This window comes from Anneissia japonica, unplaced genomic scaffold, assembly GCF_011630105.1.
Source record: "Anneissia japonica isolate Jap-2015-1 unplaced genomic scaffold, ASM1163010v1 scaffold9668_len1562885_cov226, whole genome shotgun sequence".
In the NCBI taxonomy this organism is placed as follows: Eukaryota; Metazoa; Echinodermata; class Crinoidea; order Comatulida; family Comatulidae; genus Anneissia; species Anneissia japonica.
The window spans coordinates 608,524-636,393 of NW_022711326.1; the positions used below are offsets into that span (position 1 = coordinate 608,524).

A 27,870-nucleotide genomic window follows, 5' to 3' on the forward strand; every position below is an offset into this window, starting at 1 on the left:
CCAACCACAAATAAAAATTATGAATTGGATTAATGCAGTTTGTGACGTATAATGACTGTACATTGTGAATTTATTTTTTATTTTAAATACTATATTGGAGTGAGTTGAATGGTCGAGCGATTAAGGCAGGGGCACTGTAACCATAGTCAACAATAACGGCACAGGTTTGCGGCCGCCTCTCTCCGGTGGTGGAACAATTCTTCTAGGATAGGGACTATAAACCGTAAGCCCATTGTACACAAATGCTCATGTGCACTTTAAAGAACCCAGTACATCTTTCGAGACGAGTGGGGGCAACCCCAGTGTACTGGTTCACTCGACTCCTGTTATGGACTGATGAAAGTGCACCAGTTTACCGGCTGCAGAGGACATGAAGCAACCCTCAGGAGAGGAGAAAGTTATTTAAAAGTGCAACATCTAGTCCACTGGGCCACGGCATCGATTATTGGAATATAAATGGAACGATTTGATTTCATAACTAAACAAGGGGTGCTGGTGGACACTGTGTAACCTATCCCAATACTCATTAAACCTTTGATGTAATATGTAAAAGCCTATTATTTTTCTTTTGTTTATTTTGCAGTACTATAATACAGAAAATAAATATTCAGTGGTTTCTAAAATACTTTCCTTTCAATAGCAAATGCTGTTTATTAACAAACTTTTATACACTGGTATTAGATAATTACCTGAACTATAGCTAATATAATTTCAGATTTATAACAAATAACAATCAAAGAAAACAAAAAATATAAGTCTGCTTTAAATATGAGGTGTATACATATTCTTAGTTTCAGATCAAATATACCAGCTAGATAGGATGTTCAACCTAGTGGGAATGTGAGGGTTTATAGAACTTCCCCCTCCGGAGGGACTATTGGTGATGTGTTGGGACGAACATGAGGCTTGCCATCCCAAACCCAGCATCAGTGACCAACAAAATGGAAATTGACTTTAAATATATTATTCTTATTCTCCACATTATAAGCTTTAAAATGATGGGTCATTTTCTAAAAATAACTTATTCTTGCCAAAGTTATGAGTAAAAGTATTACGGCTTCTCTGTACTGAAGTATACAATACTGGATCATTTTTATGTTAATTACTCAGTTTAACATATAACGACTGTACACTGGTTTTGGGATGGCAAGCCTTATATTGGAGGAAGATAATAGACAGAATCACATGATGTTCACTAACATAAAGTGCAATCACCGTAGAGGAAAAGGAAGAGGAAAAATGGTTATAAAACAACGCCCCAATTTTATTGTGAGGAATAATTGTCCAGGAAAGGCCACATAGACGGTGCAAGTGTTTTTATACTCTTTCTAGTGTTCTCTGTGCATTTTACGCTTTTGAATTCATGTAATCCTTGTGAGACACGAGCTAGCACTGTGTCCCACTTGCATACGCAGGTTAAATCTGCCCGCAGAGTAATAGAACCATAGGCCTAACTCTTAAAAAAAAACTCAATATTTGCCAGTAGCATCGGAGCAGTTGCATCGGAGCATTAGCAAAACATTTGTTCTAAAGTTTGATTTCCAAAAAGAGTTTGAACCACCATTATTCAACACTAATGATTATCTTTGACAAAAAACTGATGATGGCCCATATATAGTCATGATGTGCCCATATATAGTCATGATGTGCCTATATATGGTCATGATGTCGACCATAATTAGGTCCACGTTTCTTTCAAAAATTTGATAGTCTGGACAGAACTAAAGATACCTATCATTTTTTTTATATTGAGCATGCTCACTATTCCATTCACAATGTAATCCCAATTATTGGTCATGTGACTCTTGGAAATAAGAATAAGTTTTTAGACATTCAATAGGAACGATCAACCCAGGGTATTAGAAAGTTTGTCAAACAGGCTTTGTTTGATTGTGGAGAGAAATTAGATGAGAAAAATTATCGAATTCTTACATTTTAAATGGAGAAAACCAAATTTTACAAATGATTCTATAAATCAAAACCTGTGTTATTTCAAGTCTCCCTATACTGTACATATTTACTGCAGGAAAAAATGCCTGCATTCTCAAAAAAGATTTTAGTCTTAGTTCAAAATAGGATTCAACAAGCAATTGTTGAACTTGCAATTCATGTTCATAAACTACAATATGTAGAAATTAGCATTGACTAAACCAAGTTCGGTTGAAGACCGCTGACAAGAGATCATTTAAAAAGCAGAAAATATTTTAAAGATTCAGTCAAGCAGATGAATAATAATCTTGACTGTTATTTAAAAATATTTTTCTTCATAATTCATACTAGACCACAAACCACTTATTTTAATTTTGTCTAGTAGTAAATACTAGTACAGTTGAACTTGCCTAAGTCAAATCCAAAAAGACATTGAAAAATTGTTATTTGTTTTATGGTGATTTAGCCTGCCCTAGATCAGATCTGAAAAATCAGCCTGAGTAGATATCAATTTTAAGTTATGTTCAAATCCCGGATCCGCTCCGGTGCCCGGACAAAAAATCGTGAAAAATGGGTTTAGTGGTAAAGAATAGGACCGTTCACATCAAATTCATACGACTTCCAATTCCAACTTCGGATCTGGAGCGATGGATCTGAGAGCCTTTGTATCGTGAAATTGTACGTTGTTTTTCGTTGAAGCAATCAGCAACAAGCTTCGAATTAATCAAACGCATACGTTCTTAACCCAAATAACGGTGTTCCGTGCGCCATGTGAATGCAGCGTTCAAAAAACGTAGCAACTTACAATTTTCCGGGATCCGGGCTTGATGTTAACGTAGCTTTAGTCAAGGTTGCATGTCTTAGTTGTGATCTTTTTCAAAGTTGGTTTATGAATATGAAATGATGTAACAACGACTGAAGTCGGTTTTAAGGACACCATGTTAAATCAACCAAAAATAAAATGTATAATAATATTATATTATATTGTATATAAAAAAAATTGCATTTTAATTTAGGGTGCTAGCAATCATAGTCTTCATCATCATTACTATTTTGCTGGAGGGTCTGAGGTGCTTGGTAGAATCCCATCGCTAGGGAATTATCTCCAACACTGCAGCTGGTGCTTGAGACAGCCTGGAACATGTTTGCAGATGGTATTGCTTTGACCTCCGTTGACCCTCTGTAAAACAGAAAAGGAAAATTTGTTATTAATTGATAAGGCAGAGTAAAACAATATAAATACAAATTATATAGCGATATGCAAATGGTGGTCAGTGAGTGATCACAATCCAGCTGGATCAATTATCCATAAAAATATATCGGTGGATATTTGTTTAGCACCAATACTAGTAATTTCCTGTACCCCCAAGGGTCACATCCTGTCTGTGCTATCTAGTACACAAGTACCAGATCGCGCCTGTACACCACTGCTGAATGATGTACTGTCCTGAGGTTTAAAATGTGTGCATAAGTCTAATGTGTACACTGGGCCTATGAATTATACTCCTGGATTGTTAACCCTTAACCAGGTCCCCTACTTACTAACTTAACTATAATTATCTAATGTTTGTACTTTGCTTTGTACATTGTATTTGTAGATTATTATTATTACAATGGTCAAATTTGACTTGTTTCATTGACAATGGTTTTTTTTTTCTTTTTAGTAGTATTTGATATTGATTTCATTAAGGTGTAGGTATACTTACTTTAATCTTGTATTTTGTACTAGATTCATGTGGCTTTCACTTGTTGCTGTCTCCTCTCCTGAATCATCAGAATCATCCTTTAAGAAAATTGGGGACAAAACATTTGAACATAAAAAAATCAATAAAAAGGAGTTGCTTCGAATTATTTAGACCTCTGCAAGGGCCAAATAATTATTGTTTCGTTAATACTCTTGTAATGAGCAAAACCAGTGGCGGCGCTAGGACCCTGACAGACAGGGCAAAAGATTTACTTTAGCGGGTAGCACAATCCAAGGGTTGTAGGCCTGAGCCGGGAGGAGGGTTTGGGAGGAAGATGTCCCCACACCAATGAGAAAATTGTTAAAATAATAAACTGCAGGGCTAGACGCTCATACAGGGCATCTTGACCTAAGGACGGTGTATTTTTGTTTCTCATCGACATTCAAACTATTTATTTATAGAGGTCAACATTTCAAAATATTATTATTATTATTATTTGTACCGAAACCACTGAGCAGAACAAAACACTTACATCAGAAAATGACGCTTCCTCAGAAGATTGACGGGGGTTTTTACTTGAACTTGCACTCGCATCGGTCAGGGGCCTCTTGGGCGGCCGACCCCTCCTGAAAAATACAGAAATCAACAAGTCTGTATAAGTAATATTTAAAATTACATAAACTAAACTTACTTCCAGAACTTACTGTACTTCCACTACTTAATACTTTTATAGCAGGAGGTTCATTATTCTCCAACAGATGGGCCACACACCTCAGTCCCACCATGGTTGGGGTTGAGAATAAAATTAGGTTTTATCACCTCCAAAATGGAACTTTAGGGCCAGTCGTCTGCGGCTTAAGAACTGGTACTAATTATTTTTCTCCATCGGATTGCGCCATGACTTCTAGATAGCTAGGCTGGGTGTTCCTACTCACAAGTGTGGATTGACTGTCAGTTGATTGTGTTCATGATGGCAGGTATGACACCATCAGATTTGGGTAACTCCAATGACCCTAGTTCCCTGTATGAGGAAGGCATGTTTAATGTATGATATGGTCACAACATAATGAAATGTAGTTGAAAATGGAGACTAACAAAAATAAAGTCTGTGTAAGTATGAGGTTATACATACATATTCTTAGTTTAAGATCATATAAACTAACTAGAACGTTTAGACCTTGTGGGAATGTGTGAGGGTTTATCCAACTTCCCCCTCCCAGAAAGACTAGTGATGTTGTCCAATATGGTATTTCAAAGGAAAATAACAGACAGAATCACGATGATGATTAAACTAATAAAAAGTGCAATCATCATAGAGGAAAAGGAAGAGGAAATATTATGGTTATAAAACAACGCCCCAATTTTACTGTGAGGAATTAATATCAAGGAAGTTTGAGGAAGGCATGTTTAATGGGAAAAGTATGATATGGCTAAAACATAATTAAAGGAATTTAAAATTGAGAGAGGCCAGGTAGAGTGAAATAATGCAATCGTACCTTGATTGTGTTTGTTTTGGTTCCTGTAGATTCGTTTCATTACTATTTGTGTCTTCCTCTTCACATGGCATGTCTGGAACATTTTCAACTAAATCTTTCAAGAAATCAAACTTGTTTTCATTTTCTATGCACTGTTTTCTAAATAAAAAACAAACAACAGAGTAACTGACTTATATTCACGTCATGTTTTCTCTCCACCTAAAAAATACACTGTATTCAATTCAATTCAATTCAAAAGACATTTATTTTCGTCCATAAATAAAACAACAACAATGAAAGAGAGAGCACAAAGTACAATGCGAATAAATATAAAAACAAATTTAAAGATAAAATAACTGTATAACTAAAGTTATAAATATGATAATTATAGTAATTTTATAATAAAAGATATTTTATAAACAGTATGCCTACTCACATATGTGATTTAGTCATGGTCTTAGCGTTGCGAGCCTTCGTTTTCTCATGTGCCTTCATCACTAAAGCTTCTAAAAATATTTCTAGTGCTTTTGCTATTAATTAAATTAAGAAAAATATGATAGATAATCATTACTTGATTTGGTTAAAAAAATATTCAGTATTCAGATGATGTTATACTCATTCACAAGTTGTTCTTTGGTTACCGCTTTGTGGAAATAACTTCTGGGAGACATCGGGCCCCTGATAAATCCTTGTTTATTCTACCCAAAAGTCATTTTGAAAATAAAATTTTGGACTGAGCTGCACGAATTTTGTATTTGAACAAGAAGATCCTGGTGATATAAGGTATATTGTGATTTGCTGAACATTCAGCATGTAGAGACATGGTTGCAGAAAACACACCATGCATATATTAAATCACAGGTGGACAATGTGTAGCCCACATGATTTTTTGAGGCCCGGGAAAATTAATTTTTAAAAATCTGTGTGCTACCTGTCAATTATCTTTTGCTAACCTTGTTTTTTATGGCCCAATCACCTGTAAAAAGTAACATTAAAACTGAGAATAAGTGGTATAAATATTACTGTAAAAGCACTGGAAACATCAGAGTTTAGGTATGGCCCTCAGTGTTAAATCGAAGATTTATGTTGGTCCTCTGACCCATTTTTATGCCCACCCCTGTATTAAATCCATTAGAAAATATGTGTCTAGGTTTACATTAAATAATGAACTAAAAAGGATACATATTAAAACTGGAACAGCTTGTGAAACTTTGCCTATATCTTCATCAGTCTGCATGATCTTCTTTATTCTTGCCTGAAAATGAAACAAACCTGTATACTGTAGGATCCTATTTATTAAGTCAACAGCCTACTACTACTACTACCACCATAGGTAATTTTTTTCTATGTTACATTAACATAGTAGTTCTAGGCCTTTGTTACCATACTCAAAGAAAAATAACTAATGGAAATGGCATTCCTAGGCCATTTATTATGGCGAGGGCCAACAGAGTCTTGAGAATGATGTGGCGCAATTGCAAATCGTTTAATATTCCTACTACTGTAAATGCTTTCTTTATCTTACACTTGTTAGACCATCTTTATATACCTGTTCTGTCATCTTTAATTCAATTTCTAAAAGTAACTTTAAATGAATTTACAGGCATACACTTTTAGGTTCTTGCACTTTGTTAGTCCTTAAACATTTGGTCCTCGTCGTAATAACTCAATAAAGAGTTAAAAACATTACATGCCCGCCATTTAAACGTATGCACTTTGACCTTTTGTTTCTGTTCAAATGTGTTATCTTGTTTGATTGTAAACTTATCTCCTATTTTTTGTTTAAAGTTCCCAGTCACAGTCTTCATCAACATGATTTATTAAGTTTCTGTTCCGTTTTGTTGTGTACATGTATTATCTAGTTTGTATATGACTTTGTTGCAAAAATTGAATTGAATTATCTTTTGCTAACCTTGTTTTTTATGGCCCGATCACCTGTAAAAAGTAACATTAAAACTGAGAATAAGTGGTATAAATATTACTGTAAAAGCACTGGAAACATCAGAGTTTGGGTATGGCCCTCAGTGTTAAATCAAAGATTTATGTTGGTCCTCTGACACATTTTTATGCCCACCCCTGTATTAAATCCATTAGAAAATATGTCTCTAGGTTTACATTAAATAATGAACTAAAAGGATACATATTAAAACTGGAACAGCTTGTGAAACTTTGCCTATATCTTCATCAGTCTGCATGATCTTCTTTATTCTTGCCTGAAAATGAAACAAACCTGTATACTGTAGGATCCTATTTATTAAGTCAACAGCCTACTACTACTACTACCACCATAGGTAATTTTTTTCTATGTTACATTAACATAGTAGTTCTAGGCCTTTGTTACCATACTCAAAGAAAAATAACTAATGGAAATGGCATTCCTAGGCCATTTATTATGGCGAGGGCCAACAGAGTCTTGAGAATGATGTGGCGCAATTGCAAATCGTTTAATATTCCTACTACTGTAAATGCTTTCTTTATCTTACACTTGTTAGACCATCTTTATATACCTGTTCTGTCATCTTTAATTCAATTTCTAAAAGTAACTTTAAATGAATTTACAGGCATACACTTTTAGGTTCTTGCACTTTGTTAGTCCTTAAACATTTGGTCCTCGTCGTAATAACTCAATAAAGAGTTAAAAACATTACATGCCCGCCATTTAAACGTATGCACTTTGACCTTTTGTTTCTGTTCAAATGTGTTATCTTGTTTGATTGTAAACTTATCTCCTATTTTTTGTTTAAAGTTCCCAATCACAGTCTTCATCAACATGATTTATTAAGTTTCTGTTCCGTTTTGTTGTGTACATGTATTATCTAGTTTGTATATGACTTTGTTGCAAAAAGCCCTGAAGTTGATCGTTTTCTAATTCTTTAAAAACTGTTTAAATGTAACTTAAATAATAATTATATTTATTGTTAGTGTTGTGTGTTTTCTGAGTGTAAACTTGTAAATATTCTGAGTGTATATCTTAATTGTAATTTAAATTTATATACGTACAGTATGACAATAATAATTTTTAAAATGTTTTTATACCTTGTAATATTATATTTATTTTGATGTTTATTTTTCGCAATTTTCGCCTGTAAGTGGGAACAAAGCATTCCTGTTGGACAATTGTTTGAAATTTAAAAAAAATATTAACAATTAATACTATAATAGGGAGTGCGTTCCATCAATACACACAGGGAATGTCCTCTGCATTAAAATACAGATTCTTCATAACATTATGATTAGCCTAGCTAGGCCTAGGCAGCTAGCCCAATATATAATAATAATATTCAATTATAATATCCTGAGCCTAGCTAGGCCCATGACTAATTGACTTACAGTGAATAGTCTAGTGCCCATAGGCTTTAGTAATCGGCCTAGGCCTAGACCAGGCTAGCTAGCTACCTCCAACCATAGCTAGGCCTAGGCCCAACCTAGGCGGCTTCGTTTTGCCTGACTCTATCATTAAAATGGGTAACTTACGGGAGGAAAACGGGCATTATATTTCTTCTTTTTGCTAGGCATGTCTTTCGTTTTATGTTCAATAACTCTTAAGCATAATTTACCAGCCTAGGTTAGGCCGGGCACTGTAACAAATACGACGATAATGCAGCGCATCATCGCAGCGTCAACACCACAACCCCACACAACTGGATAGATAAGTTAAGGCTCAAAAAAGAGGGCGCTAGAAAGAATTCAGTTTTGCAGCCTGTACTCTTTGGTTGGAGCACCGACTATTGGAGCGTCGGAGTAAGCTAGGCCTGGGCTTAGACACCCAAAACATGACAGAACCATTAATAAAGAAGTTAGAAGATTCTCTTAGTGCTCTCAGAAACAATTTGAAAAAGGTAGGTTAATTTAGTAGAGAATGTGTTACATCCCATGATATGTCACATGGATTTGCTTGTAACATGTGTGCTTGTATTTGTAGCTTGTCGGCCAGGGCTTTTTAATTTTTCTACCGTATGAAGAAGATACAAAATGTGAAGTATTTCTCTAATTCTTTTACGTTTTAGTTTAAAGATATAGAGCGATGTCTTCAAGAATCCAAAGAAGTAATGTTAAAGGAGAAGATGTTGGAAGTTGATGTTGCCAGCAGTGTGTCAACTGCTAGAAACCAGCTTAGTGAAAACTCAAAGAAAGTGTAAGTTATTAAGTTATAAGGGCTGTCATTTCAATACCAGTGCCATTGGCGTATCTAGGTGATAAAATTTACTATTAAACCATTGAAATTACAGTGATATGGTATACCATATTTTTACATTTCTCTCTAGATTTGATCAAGCATACCCTCTGTTGCAAGAAATATATAAACAGAAGCTGTTAGTTTTGGAACTTGATGAGCAAACATTCATTCAGAAAGCCCATATTGAGAAAAAACGTATTCTTAAGAAAAAACGTAAGTTGTATCAGAGTAAAACTCCAGAATATTACAAAGTCATGCTCTTGATGCTTGGTAGGATTTAGGACAAGGCAATGCATCCCAAAGCAACAAACAAATAGATTTTTCAATAATTTGATTCATTTAACCTACTTGCATTCCCTTTGCAATAATTACAGTATGTAGTGGGCATGGGAACATAGTTGTTTATTGCATTTTAATATGTTATATTTGATTGATTGTTATGCTGATGTAAATTATAGAGATTTAATATTTTTCTTATAGTATTTTTATATTTATATATACTGTATATATATTTGTATGCAGGGCCTTTTTAACTTCACTGTAAGTGCTCCCTTGTGATATATACTTTTGAATAACAAAAAAAAAATTTCATTCTTTTTTTCTCAGACCAGCATCAGATAGTAAAGACTGATGATGCACCTACCAATACACTGGTGAAATGGTGGACAGAAATGCAGATGAAAGAGAATGATGCAGATGTTGATGGTGGGAATTAAAATGCTTCATCTATATTGCGTCACATTGTTAATTGCAATGTCTGTATTGCAATATCATCAAATTCATCATCATCATTCGACTTCATCATCATCATCATCATCATCATCATCTTTCGACTTCATCATCATCATCATCATCATCATCAACAGCAGCAGCAACAACAACACCAGCACTATTGCCACCCATTAACCACTTCCCTAACCACCACTGGCATGATAATGTCAGAAGCACAAATACTGATGATGCCAGTTAAGTCTGCACATTATCATTGAGCGCATACTCAGCTCTCTTCATAAAGTTGCAGCTAGTAATCAACAAATAGAATATGAGTATCAAAACAAAAAATAAATTCTGACCAATCAACAATGCATTGGTATTCAAATGTATGTATACCCACTTATACTCCTGGGTAAAAAAATGCCATGCTGAAGGACACAAACAAGTGGTCAGAATTCAACTGATAGCAACTGACAGTCAACTAGTTGCCAGTGGCGCTCATGTTGACTTTCACTCGTGCGACTCTCAGTTGTTTGCCAGTTGCTGGCAAGTTGCCAAAGGTCAGTTGATGCGAGTTAAGTCGAGTTGCAAGGGTGATGCAAGCCCAGCTTTACATTTACTTCACATAATGCCAGTCATTTCGAAAATATTGTTTTGTCTGGTGATGTGCTCTGCGTACCTGACTAAATCCAATGATCAATTGATTCACAGGGGAATATTTATCCAGTAGACTGTTCTACAATGCAAGATATCAAGATGAACCAAATGCAGATAATGGTGTAGAGATGTTGTCTTTTTCAACCCGATACAGGGGGTTCTGTGTCAATGTTCAATTCTTGCATAATAGGTGGGATATTTATTTGAACTTGGCAAGTCACATAATCATGATCGCATACATCAGACATCCTGATGATTATCATTTATAAGAGCTTTCTTGTACTTTTGTCATGAATTTTTTTTTTTTTCTTTGTTACCCTGTAGGAATGGCCATTCATTTCACAGTGGCTTGATTTACCATGTAACCTCTGACCTTCATGTGACCCACCTGCAACAAGAGGCTGTCAGACACTTAACCTCTGGTGACAGTGCAAGAGAGTTTGTTACGGAAGTCATTTGGAAATATTTGGATGATGAGCTCTTTCCAATGTTGTAGCATTTGATATCGGGTGCTGCAGAGTTATGTTGTACATAAACTACTGGGTTTTGTAGCATCGGATGGTGTAGCATCCAGTGTTGGAGAACTGGATGGTGTAGCATTCGGTGTTTGAGCATTGGATATTGTAGCATTGGTCAGGATATTGTAGCTTCATGTGTTACAACATCTGATGCTGTAGCATCAGGTGTTGTTGGCTGGAAGCTGTTGTAGCATTAGTTGTTGTGGCATTGAACGCTGCACTACTGATGTATCATTAATCATGATGTAGCAGTATGATGGGTTTAAATCATGGAATGATGTAGTCTCAGTACAGTACCTTGATGTGCAATTGGATGCTTTATAGCATCAGGCATTGAAATATTGGATGTTGTGTTGTACCCAAATATCAACAAAAAACATGGACAGAATAACAAAAGTTAGATGTCTTATTTTAATAGTATTCCTTTTTATGGGAAAAACAATTAATTTAATACATTAATTTACTATAATCTATTGACAAGCACAGCAATTAATCTTTGATGATGTCATATGTCACATGATTCCAATAGAAGCACACACTTAGTATAATCAAATTGGTTCAGCATAAATAACATTTGGTATGAACAATTGCACTTAAATTTTTTTTTATACATTCAGCTATAGTTAAAACCATATATATATTTACATGGTTTAATAGAGAAATACACTATTATTTGTAAGTACTGGGTTAGAGGGAAGCTAAGATAATATTAAATTATTTGGATCTTGTGCACACACTGATGTCATAGCAACTGGTTGACTGAATAAGGAGTAAGAAAATCTGGAAGTTTTGATTTTAAAATAATACATCCACAATCACGTAATTTACTAAGAAATGTGAGACTGATTCATCGAACAGGAAGACATATTATAAACCATACTTCACTAATGTTTGATTAAACAAATAAAAGAACATAATTATTTAGTAAACACAAGGAGCAAAACTACTGTACTCAGAACCCATTCTTACACTGCCAAGACCAACAACTTGCACTCTGAAACCCACAGCCCACCTTAACCCACAAACTTATATCTACAGTACAATGTACACCCTACACAAACCCATCAGCCTTATCTTGCCCCACTGTACCCAAACCCACAGCCTCATCCTGAACCACAGTTCCACACAACATAAACCAATACCCACAAAAACACCCAGGCCTCGTCTTAACCAACAGTTCCACCCTACCTGAACCAACAGCCTCAACATAAACCACAGTACCCACAAAACACCCAGGCCTCATCTTAACCAACAGTTCCACCCTACCTGAACCAACAGCCTCAACATAAACCACAGTACCCACAGGGTATATTCCCTACACAAACCCACAGCCTCATAACTAAGTTTCCATCCTTCTCACCCACAGCCTCATTTTAACCCACGACATCCACTCAACTCAACTGTACCCACAGCCTTCTAAACTAGGTTCCTCCCTACCCTATATATATATACAAAATAAACAGATTATTCTGTGTTACAAATTCCACCCCTCTCTCTCATACTCAAGAAGCTCTTTTCAATAATACAATTCATCAGCTTTGAGATAAAACATTCACTTTTGGTGTACCACCAAGTCTCTGTTTGATGTCACCCATGGTACTTCCAAGATTACTACTCTTCCGGATTGTACTCCTACGACCTTGTTTCTCATTGATCACAGAGGCAGTTTGGGAATCTAAAGAACTTCCACGGCGACTGAGGTTGGGGGAAGCGTTGTCGTCGTGTGAGCTAATGGCATCCCCATAGTCAAAAGTCTGTTGAGATACAAAGTTAATGGTAAGAGCGTACAGGAAAATATCTGATAAATCTTACAATTGTTATTGTTTTTAATACTTTTTTCAAATTGAATTATTACTATTTGTTTTTGGGCTTGCTGCACAAGCATTTGCTTTCTTGGCTATTATTATTATCATTAATCTTTCTGTATTCAGAACATGTAATTTGCCCTCTTCAATTATCCATTGAATTGTTTCTATTGTTACTGTTTACTTTTTATGAAGAAAATTTTTTTATTGGAATTGAACTGAACTGAGCCTCTCAAAATTTAAATTAAAGATTTAAATTGTTAAAAGAATCAAATAAAGTTACCAACTTCAAATAAAGTTACCAATAAAGTTATGGGCAATTTTTCAACTTTTTAATGTTCAATCAATGACTTCCAAAAATATTAAAATATTGAATGCTATTCAACTTTATTATTTCAAGCCAGGACAGTGGCGGATTCAAGAGAAAGCTCAGCCGCCCCAGGACACCCCCCCCCCCCCTAAATTTGTCAAAATTATAAATATGAAAAAAAAAGAAGAAAACTATATCTAAATTTAATTCTGAGAGTGCCATAATCATAAATTTTCTTATCTAGTCCCTAGTGGGCCCTCTATTTTGAATTCCTGGATCCATCATTGGAAAAGATAAGCGTACATCGACAGATGACAATTTCCACCCATGAAGCACTGCAGTAAAAATGATAATATTGCCATTGTTTAAGAATCACTGCCAACTAGGCTTACCTTCCACTGGATGCCGTCACTGATTGTAAATGATATACAAGTCCCACCACTCCGGCTTTGTGGCGCTGCAATGGCTGGCAAGCAGAACTCTTTCTGTGGCTCTTCCATTTCAATGTACTTCCTCAGTCGCTCCCGGGATAAACGTTCAACTTTGGTTGCTGAAATATTTACAACAGCGATAAAACAGTAATTAAATGACTTGATTTTAAATTACTGTGTAAAATTTAATTTTGAAAAATATAGGTACAGGTATGTGTGACAGTTCTATTATATATAAGGAGTGTCCAAGCAAAAATATAACAGGTGTAAGTTGATTTGTTTTGTGCAGTATTCAAGGAATAATATACATTTCAGGGGACACTTTCTCTTAAACCAAAAGTCCTTGATTGGTGCTTTGTACCCCACTTCGTCAGCAGGAACATCCTGAATCCCATCCCCTTGTAACCAGAATTAATTAAAAAATTAAAACAATTTAAATCTTACATGGTATTCTGTCTTTAAAATGAGTGCTGGTATAACGTCTACTAAAGCCCGCCCAGTAAGGTAGCAGCTCCTTGAAGATGGAGTGTTGGCACTCCTCAAATAAATTAGCTGGATGAGGATCTTTACCACGATCCTTCAGAAAACTTTCGATCAGACGAAGTACTTTGGCTGCTAGTTCAGGGCTCACATCAATCTGAAATGCAATGTTGTGAATTTTATCGACATATTGTCATGTGGGCGTAGGCTGGGCATCAGAACCCCATGGAAACAAATTAGTTCCACGATGTGGGTTAAAATATTGAAAATGACCTTTAAGTTTTCATTGAGATAAAGATTTAGTCCCGTAATTTTAATTTTTATACGCCACCAGGCCGAAAGAAGGCTACTCCCCGATTGCCTTTGAAAATAATTAAATATTGAATAATTATCCCTATGACTGACTACACATGTACCCCGAAAATTGGGTTTGGAGTATGAGCTTTCATGCTACAACTCTACAAACAAAAGTGTAGCTACCTGAACACCAGAGCTTCCAGTGGCAGAATCAAAGAAGCAGTCCTGAATAACTTCAACCTTTTTCTTCAATAATGAGAGCTCCGTGTCCCCATTATGCGCATCTTTAAACCGTTGTGCCTCCATGTAGAAGCGCAAATCATTTGCCATCATTGGGAATCCATCCTTCTCACCGTGCACTATGAGATACCGATGAAAATGCATCATCTTGACAGGCGGCACCCCACGGGATAATTGCAGAAGGAATGCCATGAACTCATTCTTGTCCTGAGTGGATGGCATATGTTGACCAGATTGCTGGTTGTGAAGAAAATACAGCATTTTAATATGTATATTATTTATATATTTATTATTATTAGGGGGCAGCTGGCTTGAAAAAGTTATAGTGATTTGTATGCTTAAGCTGCCCCCGACCATCTTTAGGTCAAATAAATAAACTGAAACTATAACATATTTGGAGAATGCGACTAGAAGAAGCAACCTCTTTGGAGGGTACAATAATGCATAATTTGAGACCTGTTAACTTAGACCATTGGTGTTCCGCAGTCTTATCAGTTGGCAGCAATGTAGTTGATCAATCAATCAATGCGACTTCTTAAAATTGATGAGGATTTGAAAACTAAGTTCCCTTTTATAAATAATAAAAACCAAATCAAAATATATGAATGCACTTACATTAATTTCTTCAGTTTTCAATGAGTTTTAAGTGCAAATGATTTAATGATAAACCACAAATGATTTTGCATCACATCACCAATGAGTCAACTAAATCAATCAAGCAACTTTTAATCAAGTGACTTGGAGCAGGAATTAGAGGGGATATTAAAATGTGTCAGTGTTCATTCAGTCATACTTACAGTGCCTTTACCCTGTCTTCGTTTTTTCTTCCAGGCCATCATCATGCTCTGCGAGCTATCTGACCTTAAGGCCAAGTCTGCCTTGGACAGGTCACCACCAATCACAACCCCCTGCTCCTCCAGAGACTCAACATGAGCCTAGAAATGAGTGGAATGATTTTAAAATGAAAAAATGCAAATGAGAAATGAGGACCTATGATAAACCACTGATACATGGGACCTGATGATCATCATGTTGTCTACAATTTCAAGGTAAATAGTGAGGCATATACTAAAGTAGTAGATACCGAGTCATTGAACTACGTACTGTGACATACTGTAGTGTGTATGAAAAATGTAGTAAACTAGAATCAGTCACGACAAGTAAACACTTACTAAAGGGTACTAATGTGTCATGTAGTGCTATAGTAGTCGTGCAATGTAGTACTATGCCATGTAGATTTGAATACTGTGCCATATGCATGGTGGATGGCCATATGTTTTGGTGGAAACTACCTCCTCATTTTTTCATACAATGACACAAAATATATAAAAACAGGGATACTGCAAGGCACAGAGGCTATTGCATTAAAATTGACTTACACTCCAAAAAACAGTGAAACTATCTTCAAGTTTTTGTGCAACAGCTTTCTGGGCAAGCTCCAATGTTTTTGCTGTGGGTTTATTACCTTCAGATGATAGCTTGGTCATAACATCTTGAGAAAGTTCAACAAACCTAAAAGATGATGGAATATTAACTTTTTATCTTGTAAATGGTGAGTTTAACTTATTGCTGAATGTAAAACAATATATTGTGTGAATGTGTACATACAACAATTACAAGTACATGCAGAATGGAAAATTATAAAAATGGGAAAAAAAATATAAGAACATAATTAAAAACACTAATTTTTTTTTTTTTAGAGTAAAGTTGAAGTACATAAAAATAGATTAAGAATTAATTAAAAACACTAATTTTGATATTTAACCTTTGTTCACAATATAGAGTTTTATGTAACAAATAACCAGAGATTTGTCCATATATGATTGTGATATGACATCATCATGCCAATATAATGATTGGCAAACCAAAAATATTTCCGAACAGAAAATATGATAATGTTGTAAAGAGCATAAAAAGTATCACATTAGAAAATGTAATAACGATAAATGAAAACTAAAATGAAAAAACAGATAAAATATTTATTCTGACCTTTTAGAGGAAGGGTCAAAGTAGTTGGACATTATCATCTTCCCTTGGCTTATCTTTTTGTCCCCGTGAGAATCTGGAATTCTTATATAGACGTCTACATCAATGTACATGTTGCATTCATTAACCCTCTCACGACTTTCAGCATCTTGTAAATATGACTTGAATAAGTTCATTAACCTTTGAGAAAAAAAAAATTAAAAATTTATAAAGATACTTGGAAAAAGGAAGGGCATTAGAAGGAGTTTTCCACATTGCCATACCTATACTCCAGAGGCGTAAGCTAGTTTCATTTTGGGAGTACAAAATTTGAGAATGTGGAACTGGTGTGAAAATTTAGAATGGCCATTCCAATGAAAACAACTAATTTGCTGCAATGTGGGGAAGGGGATGTGTATCTGTACCCCCTTAACTGTGTATAAGAGACAGGAATTAACCCCCCCCCCCAGCCTACGCCCATGTCCTCATTCTACTTACGATCTGTTCCTATTAACTTTCTTAAATGTTACGTTTCTCGTTAACTCCTCCGGTGTTCTTTTCAATTCTTCCTCCGCTTTATTGTCTTTTTCCTTCTTTTCATCTTGAGGTGTCTTGAATTTTACACTTCCTTTCAAGTCATGAGTTGATTTTTTCTTCTGGTTTGCCTCCCTTTGTTTCACCTTTCTTAGTAATTTCTTCTGTTCCGCTAATTGCTTCTTTTTCTTTTCTGCAGCCTTCTTCTTCTCTTCTGGACTTAATTCCTTCTTGCTTTTCGTTTTTATTTTGGTAGCCCTTGAAGTTGAAAGGTTTATGGAGAGAAAATTAAACTAGAAATAAATCATATAATATTAAAAAAGGTATTGAGAAACATCACCATATACATAAAAAGGAAATTATATACATTGAATAAATATTTTAGATATGACCACATAACATAAATCTAGGCATGTCAAAAATAAATCACAAGATTGCATGGAATTGTAATAAATGATAAATAATTTTAAAAAATGGAATAACAGAAAACAGACAATGCAATCATTATTACTATATTACATGTCTGGGCAGCCAAAATCTCAAGTATAGAAGCTTGATCCCTCTTTGTTCTCCCCCTCCTCTTTCTCTTTTTGTATGATGTTATAAATTTTGAGAAAATGAAGATATTATTATTATTACATTACACATCTATAAAAGAACTAAAACTGGTAGATATAAGCACGTAAAGTACAGGCATGTTAAAAAAACAAGATTGTATGACAAGCAAAGTATGATGGGTAGGTCACCTGGTGTCAGGTTCTGACTCCTCGGAATCCTCCAAAATGTCCATGTCTCTCAGACTAATACAAGGAATACAAGGGAAGAGCAGAAAGATTATAAAAAAAAGAAAGTTCTATTACTAAATGACAGGTCTATAGGTACAAGTTACACTAGTAGATATGTTGCATTAGTGAAACTAAGTTAACACTTCAACAAGTGGGTTCAAAGAATTTCATTTAGATTTGCAAAATATTCTTATAAATATAACAATTATATTTATGTGATATACTGGTCATGAGCAAGAAATCTTTAGATAATGTCTACGTTTCTCAGCTGTTTTTGAGGCTCTATATATATAGTTTGCTGCCCTCTACCAGCCATTTCAGGACTGATGAGCCATCAACAACTAGAAATGCCAGACATACTGTTCTCTTTATAATTAAATAAAATATATGAACAACATAACAAACCAAAATGCCACAGTACATTATAAATAGTTGGTTTACTTAGTAAAATTATTATATGGGAATTTGTAACAAAGACATTTTGATTCATTTAATTATAGAACCATTTGGTTATTATGACCATTATTAATACCCAATTAATACAAATAATAATGTGTTTAAAATGATAATTATTTTCTCATTATTAGTCACCTGGTTGATTTGTAGTGTCTTCCTTGTTGATTTTTGATTGATTTTAAATGTTTTTTTTCTGTAACCCCACCCACAGGGGAGCCTACAGAAGCTTGACTATGACTACGAGAGACGGTGATGACGTCTTCTATCCTAGCTCTACATCTGAAAAATATTTAAAATGTACACATTTTTACATTTAGTATGATAAATTATATAAAAATATAATAATAATTAATATTTAGATCAATCATTTTCTAAATAAATATTGAAGTGTTATTTACTTTAAAAATGTTTTCAAATCCTGGCGGAGATATCGGAGCCACTCCCTCTGCAATGTTTTCATAGCATTTTCTTTAATCTTTTCAAATGCTGTCACAGCAACAAAATCACTGGCAGTCAGAAGCTGATGATGAAGTATATTCCGCTTAAAACATGGTAACCCTTTGACAAAAAAAAACACATAAAAGCTTATTAACTTTAATGCATAAAATAGGTAGTCTTCAGGAGACAATTTCACATCATGTTGTTACAAGTGAGTATTTATTGCCTTATTTGGCATTCAAAATACAAATTTACATTTATAAAAAGCAAGAAAAAATATAGACCCAATGAGCCTGGTCTTAAACATGAGAATTATTTCCAATTGGATCCAAAAGCCAAGAAATTGTATGAAGCAAAGATAAGATCCAAAAAAAAAGCGCCAAGGAATTGTATGAAGCAAAGATAAGATAAAAAAAACAAAAAAAAAAATTCACATCATTTAAAACCAAAATACAAAAGACTAAAACTTTAAACATGTAGAAGACAAGAGTGTATTGCAATTGAGTTTCCTCTTACTGGAATTTCACTGAGATGCTTACCTATGTCCCACACTGAACCATCTATGATGTACTTGTTAAAGATGTGCCACGCCCGACTCATACGCAGAAACCGGTCAGCTGACCTCTCTTCGGCTTCTCCGTAGTCCGTGACATCTTGCAAGAAGAGCAGGTTGGCTAAAAGTCTAGTATCCATTTGTCTAAATGACACAAAATATAAGTAATGGATTTAGTTTGATAGCTGCCACTTAAATCAAATATCAAAATAAAAAAAAAAAAGAATTCGGATTACTCTAGCGGTGGTATCAGCATTACCGAGACATCATCATTTGCTTACAGATGGGCCACACACATCTCAGCCCCACAATGGTTGGAGCTAATGTACAAATATTATAGGATATGTCTCCTCTCTGCACATCCCAGGTAACCTCCATGCTACACACCTTTCAAGATACTGTTGAAATGGACGCCCAGCTTCTCTATCACTTGCTAAGCCAATTTGAAAACGTGCTGACATTGGCCGGATCATGCTTCGTGGAGAAAGGTCCTCAACACAGCCCGGTTGAACTTCATCTTGCATTTTCCGTCCCGCTTTGGACACCATGTTCCAATCATTGGCGGTGGAGGCAAGACGATAGCATGATCCAGGACGCACTGGGAGTGAGTTCACGAGAGAGATTGATGGTAGGAATGATACCTGGTACCTTTGATGCCTCTCCTCTTGCACTCTCTCTTGCACCTCCTGAATTCTTTGAAATCTGGAATTTTAATCAGAATTATTTTAATTAGAATAAATTAAATTGTAATTAAAATTATTTAAATTTTAATTAGAATTATTAAATTTTAGGATATTAGGATGAGTGCAGTTCAGTTGGAAAGCAACATAACATCAGCTTTAAAGCTCTGTCAAGAATATAAAATTGTCTTCGACAAAAATCTGTTGTATGCCCATATATAGTCATGATGTGCCTGTATATGGTCATGTTGTGATGTTATTATGACCATATTCAGGCAAATAAAATTTGATTGTCTGGACAAGGTTTTATTCATCGGTTCCAATCGTGATGGAATTAATTTATTTTCTCACAGTATTCAATATATTGCTCACTTGATTGTTGAATCTGAATGTCAAAAATCTGATTGAGTGTGGCCTAACTTGAGAAAACATACCTAAAATCACCAAGCCTCTTCTGGTGGATAAGAAAGCGTGGGACCCAGTACATCCGCAACCTGCGGAGCACGTCATACTGTGTCCGGGTGTAAACAGATTCACTTAATCCCTCGTTTCCCTGCGCCTTCTTTATCTGATCCTTCGCATCTTTGGTTAGCTTGAATTTATATTTGTCTTGAATATCTCTGGAAACAACATGATTTGATCCACATTAGAAATCTTCTTTAAATGTGGTTACTCAATTATTTCTATTTGTATGTAAATGGAGGGCAATCCTGCCACATGACAACAATATATTTATATGTTTTTTATGGAATGAAATGTTACTCAGCTTGCATGAAAACAGTATTGATGACAGCTGAGTAAACTAATATAAGATACAATATACTTTATTGTCATGAGCAAATGTGAAATTGATCTGCCAGCAAGGGTGTCTTTGTTTTTTTTTGTGTCCAGACTGCCAACCTGATAATTATCTTAAGTTATAAGACTTAGGCTCATTCTTTGTAAAAACTTAGATCTATTGACGGATGGAAATAAATAAGATTACAATTTAAACAAAACTCATCTTTACCTAAATAATCTGCTTTTTGTGACCTTCACTTCTGAGTTGTCTAATGCCTGTACATTGTCACGATATAGTTCACAGTCCAACCAGAAATTCAGCAAGTTCTCACCAGCGGTACCAATGAGAAATGACTTAAATTCATCCATGCCAACCATCTATCCAATAAATTAAAATTTGATTGAATTTAAAATCAAGATATTAAATGAGAAAGGCTGCAAACAGTTCTTTTTTTTTCTTTCTTTTTTCAGAGTTCAGGGCCATGGTAAAAGTAGTTTTTTGCTTTAAAGTAAGTCTAGTAAAAGAAAAATGATAACGGTCTCTTTGCCTAGTAGAATAATGATGAACCACATTGTTTTTACAGAAAAGTTTTGAATAAACCACTGGGGACGTCTCCCCCCTTTCTAAGGGAAACATAAAAATACAAATATTATAATTATATAAAAGTTCAAACCTAAGAAACTGATGTTCTATAAAATGAGAGCAGTCTGCGCACAACACTCGAGACAATCAAAACGTTGAGACATTCTCAACAAAAAAAAACATTTCTTTTCAGAACCATCTACATGGCGTACCGCAAGCATTCAATATATTATTACTTCACCATGCAAACCTTCAAACAATAATATAACAACAATTTAAAGGTCTGTGCAATGAATATAGAAACACTATTACTGCTGTTAACATTCTAACAGCAATAAAACACCAAATATACAATGTAAACAATTCAAATAATGAATTCAAGTATTTGCTAAAAAAAGACAGTTATATATTTATGGATTCATAAAGCTGACGTTTATTATGTTTACTCTCTATGTTACTATCTTTTATGTAGTTTATAGAAGGGACTGATTAATTTCTACACTAGGAAGTAAAGAGAGTGGCTGCACTGCGTTATACTGTACATTTATTTATAATAGACCAAGCTCAACTTACTCCGCCAAGTACCTCTTCTTTGAGTTGTTGAAAAGTCATGTAATGTTTTCCGACCATTTGGAGAAGCTCTGACTCGGTTCTTTCACAATTTATCAAATCATCCTCCTCATATTCTATCAGGCTTGGCTGGTCATCCTCGTCCTCAATTATCTCTTGGATAAACTCACCAATTGTTGAATAATGAGGTGATGTAGCTCCCTTGTCTGCAGGGGCTGATGTAAATCTAAAATTTGTAAATTACAAAAAAAAATTATCAGATTAAAACCTGTATGAAAGCAACTCGCATTGAAAATTAAACAATGTACGTGGAATTTGCCGTAGTGTACTAACAAGGGCCTGGGGAACACCTTAGAGCCTCAAAAACAATTGCATATAAACAACATACCTTTCATCTATAGCTTGAGAGAAACTGCCCTCATCATCTGAATCCTGTTCCTTGGTTTCTCGGGGTATCTGGATTGTAGCATGTTTTTTAAGGATGCCACCTTTCAAACCTGGGCTTTTCAGTGAACTCTTTTTATCTGAGGAACAGAACATTTTTTTTTTTATAGAATCATAAATTTTCATTATTTTTATAGAATCATAAATTTTCATTATTGCAGGGAAACTAAAGCTAGGTTATTTTTTATAAAGGCTAGGAATTAAAAATATGTCTTACTTGGAGTGTTTGCCTCCTGACTGTTAGATGTGCCGGCAAAGCCTTCATGATCAAAGCTTGTATTCATCAGATCTTGAGAAATATATTCTGATGAATTGTGGGTATTATATAGATGAGATGGTTTCACTTCGTTGCTAGGGGTCACATTACTGCTGTGCCTATCTCCGCTGCTTTCTTTGTTTTTGTTGACAGCAGAAGCGGAAGACAATGTACCATAATAACCAACTAGAGAAACAAAAAACCTCATTTTGTTAATGAAAAGAAAACAAATTATTAAGCTTTAGATGAGTACACGAATACCTATTGAAAATAGAAGACTGAACACCTTAAAAATAAGTCAAAAATGGACAAATCAGGGAGGTACAAACAAGAATAGCATACCAAGGCCTAATGTGGCAGGCAAGCTCTGGCATCTGCTGCCTGGCCGCAGATACTTGAACAAACCAGTTTGATCCAGATCAGGCCAGCTGAGATGGCTTTCATTGTCGTATAAACTCGGTGCTGCACTTCGTATCAAGCTGGATGTAGCATAACTTGTCGTTTGACGGCTGTAACCTCGAAGTCCGTAACTACTTTGCCGACTGATGGCACTGTTACGGTTGTCAAGAGGACGTACCAATAATTTACACAGTTTGTACTCCAGAAATAGTCTTGTCCTATCACAAAAAATAAAATATCAAACATGCTCTAATCATTTCTTACCAAGTATTTTTTAATCTGGCAGTTTTATTTTAGCAAGGACTTTAATAAAAAAATATATCTAAATATCAAACACAAAACAACATTGGTCTAATGATACTAAATTATGGTTGTGATTGAAAAAATGTTTAACAAGAGATAGTTTCTTAACATATCTATAAAGCATTTACCTTACAGTACTTACATAATCAGACATTACAGGTGTAACATATTAATAATAGTAGTAACAATAATAATAATAATAATAATAATAATAATAATAATAATAATAATAATAATAATAATAATACAGTAATAATAATAATAATATCAACAGCAGCAATAAAAATAACAATAAAAATTGTAATATTAATTTAAAAAAAAATAAAATTACGAAGTGATAATATATTAAATGTTTGGTATACCACGTACATACATGGTGTACTGCAAGCATTTAATATAGTAAGAACAAAAACATTTATAATTCAATTATGGCATCAGTTTAATTTCAAAATTGCCTCCAAGTCCTATGGGTCATAAGGTAACTATTCAGGCAACAACAGCTCCTTCTTCAAGCTTTTCTAATAGAGCCAGTAAATCACACCACTAACCATAATTTCAGTAAATGGATTAATTTTTAAAATTATCTTTTACCTCATAAAAAGTGGTAACCTTTCATTAATAGCCCATTCCATGATCCTTTCAAGCTCTTCGTCAATGGGAGCAAGCATCGCAGGTGGGTGCTCCCCAGTTTGGAGTGATCCCCCAACAAGTACATCCTCTACCTCTTGGAATGCTCCAGTTAAACGGTTGTAATATAACGGTTGTGGGAATGCCTGGAAAAATTTAAAAATTTATATGCAACTAATTAATGAACACAAAAAATTAATTAGAATAAATGAATTAATATGCAACTAACAGGTGGTTGACCATAAACATAAAAGTAAATGCTAGCGGGGCCTAGATATTGAATGTCTTTAAATATGCTTATAGGTTAAGGAGATGTTGATTTTTGTTGAGTTATAAGGCAGGGCCACCTAAGATCTGCGGCGACATTCATGATTTAAGAAAACATACCGAACAGCAATGTTAAAAGGATCTACAATTATTATTACAGTATTTATAAATTAACTGCAATAAAACAACCATACACACTAATAATATACAGTAGTTGTGTCATTAACTTACAGGAAGCTGGAGAAAAGCATTAAAATAGTCCACAAACAGATCATCATAGGCCAACAGAGAATCAAAATTATCCTTATTCACTTCAATTGCTATCAACAAAAAGAAAACAAATAAAAACATTGCAATGAATTTATTTTGTGCATTAACAAGTTGAACAATATAGATATATACAGTAATATAAATGGTGCTGACGTTAAGCCACTGAATCAGAATACATTGTCATCAACAATTTCACTAAATGATAACAACTTCATTGATATATACAATATATTCACACTGCCTTGCAAAAACCAGAGAAAAAGACAGGAGGACAACATCCGAGAGTGGACAGGGTTGTCATTTGCCAGATCCCAGAGGGTAGCGCATGGCCGTGACCAGTGGGGGGAAATTGTTGAGACATCATCATTAGTACCTTTGAATGATGAATATTCTTATAACAGTACTAGAAAAGTATAAACAAAAGTACAAATTAAATATACAGTGTATATATAAAAAAAATTAAATTTAACCATGTGAAAAGTAAATACCTTACTCACCAATGTGGTCTAACTATAAAGATAAATTCATACAGACTTACATGCTAGAAAGTGTAAATCATCCTCAAGACCAAAATCAATCATTATTGGAATATTCTGTTGAAAATCTGAAACATTCTTTTCACTCACAGACCTTCACTACAACAGATACTGTAGGCCTACCTCAACAACACCACAAGCATAAGGACCACTTGACTTTAGTACACGCTGATAAAGCACATAATAACACACATGAGTACCTACTACCTAACACTGGCTTTTATCTTTATTATCTTGTATCCTAGGTAATTCATAACAAATAGCTAAGGTAATACATACTGTACAGGTACAGGTAAATCTATTGTTACAGTGGGTATTCACAATTCATTCAATTACATTAGTTGTCAAGCTTGTATTCATGTTTCCTACTATAAATGGAAACATCTTGACTTTCCATACTATGATTAGTTGTCATGAAGCCCACCATATAAGCCCTTGAATAATATATTCTCATCTGAAAATTTTGGAAAAGAGGCGCCTTTCACGGCTATCAGAAGTACAATATTGAGGAGTCCCGACATATTGATGTTGTGCTGGCTTCCTCGGTAAGCAACACTAGATCTATGTGGGGTTCTAAAGGCCATTGAGGCCTAATCCTTTCCCACTAAAATCAAGTATCAAGTAAGTATGGTGGAAGGTAGGGATACAAAAGAATATGGTGAGATGAGGTGATAATAGGGTAATTTTTTATTTACTCTGTAGGAGGGATCCTTGTGATGGGGGAATGCACCCCACTCCACTGGATGTGAAACAGCATGTTAAGGCTTGGTCTTAACCTCGTGGGTTTGAGTTGGAGGCATGATTACTTGTTTGTGTTATTGATATGAGTAAGGTACTTCATCCAAATTGTCCCAGTGGCGGCGTCAGTGTGGTCAAAGGAGGTTAAGACCCCAACCGGAGAGGTAAAGCCCCGCCGTCGGGTGAGAGTTCATCGGGCAATCAGACCAAAAAAATATAAAAATAGGACCACACCAAGCCAACACATGTCTGTCACAGTCTGAGAGTGCCATTTCTGGCCATCCAGAGGTTCCTATTCTTTAAAAAAATCTCATTTGGGAGGGAGAACCCCTCTCAAACCCTTCTCCCAGCTCCAGCTTACGAGCTCAAGTCCCTCTGTCAGACAGCTTATCCCCCAGAAGATATATCCTCCCCCCACCCACCTTTTCTCATCCCCAGGAATTTAAGTTTGATTGGTACCATTATTTTTCTTTTCTTTTTTGTTTATAAAGAAGTGAATTTTCTGTTTATTGTCTTCAAAAGGGAAATAAACTTGATCTTGATCCATAAGTGGTGACAAAAGAAAATTTCCATGTAGAGTGATGGTCATGGTGTAGATTGTTGTTAGTTGAAGTCTCTTAGTTTTATGTGTTTGATGGTCATGCATTTGAAGCCTATCTTGATTCATACTGTACGTGGCGACGAAAGAAAATTTTCATGTAGAGCACAGGTGGGCAAAGTGCTGCATGAGGCCCGACAGCGATTTTATTTTGTGGCCCACGCATGTGAATTTAAAACCCTATGTGTGCGGCCCGCCAAGCAACATTAGCTAGAAAACACCTTGTTTTTTACGGCCCGACACCGATCATATAATTTTTATGTAAAAAGTAATATTAAAACTGGGAATAAAGTGGTGTAAAAGCAGTGCTTGGAGGTTTTTGGAAGCGCACTGGAAAGATCAAAGTTTGGGTGCGGCCCTCGGTGTTAAATCAGAAATTCACTTTGGCCCTCCGACCGATTTTTATGCCAACCCCTGATGTAGAGCCATGGGAGAGAGAAGAGTAAATGTTGATTTGATTTGATTTTGATTTGAACATATATCATGCATGCATGCATTCCCCAACACAGTTCTTTGAAATATGCACTATCACATCAGGCCAAGGGACTTAGGTTGAGGATGGGAGAAAGAACCCAAAAGCAGAATGCAACTGCCAATTGGATCTCAACTTGTTAAACGTTCTTAATCTAGTTAAGTATTTAACTACAAAAACAAATATGTCAACACATCACACCGTCATTACCAAATATTGATTTTGTTTATTAAGTAGGTAATTTATAATCATCATCATCTATTTAGATTCATAATGTGCAATAGATTATTACAGGACTTTAGTCAATCCAAAGTCGAATGGGTAAACAGGTGATAATGATTCCCTTAGCTTAATTAGGCCTACTCATTGAACGTTTGTGCAAGCCTACAACTATTTATTTTTTTTTTTTAAATATTGTTTTTATTCAGTTATATTACTACAACAATCATCGTAAATATTCCACTGTCGGTCGTACACGTATAATAATGCTTGACTGGTTAATTGTTATGGTGTTGTGACTACTAATCTTACTATCCTTACCGGGCCTAGGTAACTTCACCCTGGCCTAGATCAATCTTTATTTAGCCTTGCGCCGCATCCAGTTCTTTATAAGACCGTTCTCAAGTTAGTCCTGGGTTAGCCACAAGACCAAACTCAGGAACAATTGAGATGGACAAGAAGCAATGAAATATTGTATAATTTACCTTTCATGGCGTATAAATATTACATCACATGCCAGCATAATCACTTGTTAAGTCATTCGAGAATGTAATAATAAAGAGACATTTGAAATTTAATCTAAAACTAACATATCGACATGTTCATACAATCACCGCTTCACCTCCCATCATTGCAGACAGCCAGACAACAATCTTGTTGATGGTTGTTGGGCAACTCA

At 35.1% G+C, this 27,870-nt stretch overlaps 3 protein-coding genes across 7 annotated transcripts; 1 reads left to right on the forward strand and 2 right to left on the reverse strand.

The window, feature by feature from the left end:
• Nucleotides 1-626: 626 nt before the first annotated feature.
• LOC117107444 (dr1-associated corepressor-like) lies at nt 627-8,744 on the reverse strand. 2 transcript variants are annotated; one of them, XM_033249144.1, is made up of 7 exons: nt 8,564-8,744; nt 6,272-6,344; nt 5,526-5,619; nt 5,111-5,248; nt 4,147-4,240; nt 3,636-3,712; nt 627-3,109 (listed from the first exon to the last, which is right to left on the reverse strand). In XM_033249144.1, the coding sequence occupies exons 1-7, from the start codon at nt 8,603-8,605 to the stop codon at nt 2,950-2,952; spliced, it is 678 nt and encodes a 225-aa protein (XP_033105035.1). In that variant the 5' UTR covers nt 8,606-8,744; the 3' UTR covers nt 627-2,949. The 2 variants fall into 2 exon arrangements, with proteins under 2 accessions (XP_033105035.1, XP_033105034.1); XM_033249143.1 differs by lacking the exon at nt 6,272-6,344 and adding an exon at nt 7,230-7,302.
• A 13-nt stretch (nt 8,745-8,757) lies between these two features.
• On the forward strand, nt 8,758-12,075 carry LOC117107442. Of its 2 annotated transcripts, XM_033249141.1 has the most exons (6): nt 8,762-8,928; nt 9,097-9,224; nt 9,355-9,479; nt 9,873-9,971; nt 10,692-10,827; nt 10,962-12,075. In XM_033249141.1, the coding sequence occupies exons 1-6, from the start codon at nt 8,863-8,865 to the stop codon at nt 11,131-11,133; spliced, it is 726 nt and encodes a 241-aa protein (XP_033105032.1). In that variant the 5' UTR covers nt 8,762-8,862; the 3' UTR covers nt 11,134-12,075. The 2 variants fall into 2 exon arrangements, with proteins under 2 accessions (XP_033105033.1, XP_033105032.1); XM_033249142.1 differs by lacking the exon at nt 10,692-10,827 and having other exon boundaries at nt 8,758-8,928; nt 10,962-11,140.
• On the reverse strand, nt 11,553-27,832 carry LOC117107440. Of its 3 annotated transcripts, XR_004445227.1 has the most exons (23): nt 25,167-25,315; nt 24,590-24,678; nt 24,056-24,237; nt 23,105-23,379; nt 22,724-22,948; nt 22,451-22,586; nt 22,066-22,288; nt 21,139-21,287; nt 20,564-20,749; nt 19,837-20,151; nt 19,436-19,593; nt 18,857-19,016; nt 18,594-18,737; nt 17,964-18,017; nt 17,182-17,475; nt 16,708-16,884; nt 16,098-16,230; nt 15,516-15,653; nt 14,662-14,955; nt 14,146-14,338; nt 13,663-13,820; nt 12,422-12,909; nt 11,553-12,343 (listed from the first exon to the last, which is right to left on the reverse strand). XR_004445227.1 is itself a non-coding variant. In XM_033249139.1 (22 exons), exons 1-22 carry the CDS (start codon nt 27,681-27,683, stop codon nt 12,688-12,690), a joined length of 3,912 nt encoding a protein of 1,303 aa, XP_033105030.1. In that variant the 5' UTR covers nt 27,684-27,832; the 3' UTR covers nt 11,553-12,687. The 3 variants fall into 3 exon arrangements, 2 of the variants coding, with proteins under 2 accessions (XP_033105030.1, XP_033105029.1); XM_033249139.1 differs by lacking the exon at nt 25,167-25,315 and adding an exon at nt 27,677-27,832 and having other exon boundaries at nt 11,553-12,909; XM_033249138.1 differs by having other exon boundaries at nt 11,553-12,909.
• Between the last annotated feature and the right edge of the window lie 38 nt (nt 27,833-27,870).

Bases quoted from the DNA above. Each gene is read 5' to 3' on its own strand.
- LOC117107442 (XM_033249141.1), top strand. From the start codon at position 8,863: ATGACAGAACCATTAATAAAGAAGTTAGAAGATTCTCTTAGTGCTCTC. The intron at 9,225-9,354 runs GTAAGTTATTAA...ATTTCTCTCTAG, and splicing joins AGTGAAAACTCAAAGAAAGT to ATTTGATCAAGCATACCCTC. The intron at 9,480-9,872 runs GTAAGTTGTATC...TTTTTTTCTCAG, and splicing joins ACGTATTCTTAAGAAAAAAC to ACCAGCATCAGATAGTAAAG.
- LOC117107444 (XM_033249144.1), bottom strand. From the start codon at position 8,605: ATGCCTAGCAAAAAGAAGAAATATAATGCCCGTTTTCCTCCC. The intron at 6,345-8,563 runs GTAAGTTACCCA...TTTCATTTTCAG, and splicing joins ATAATGCCCGTTTTCCTCCC to GCAAGAATAAAGAAGATCAT. The intron at 3,110-3,635 runs GTAAGTATACCT...TCTGTTTTACAG, and splicing joins GTACAAAATACAAGATTAAA to AGGGTCAACGGAGGTCAAAG.
- LOC117107440 (XM_033249138.1), bottom strand. From the start codon at position 25,209: ATGATTGATTTTGGTCTTGAGGATGATTTACACTTTCTAGCAT. The intron at 16,885-17,181 runs GTAAGTAGAATG...TTTTTCTCAAAG, and splicing joins AAAGTTAATAGGAACAGATC to GTTAATGAACTTATTCAAGT. The intron at 13,821-14,145 runs GTAAGATTTAAA...TAAATATTTCAG, and splicing joins TTTTAAAGACAGAATACCAT to CAACCAAAGTTGAACGTTTA.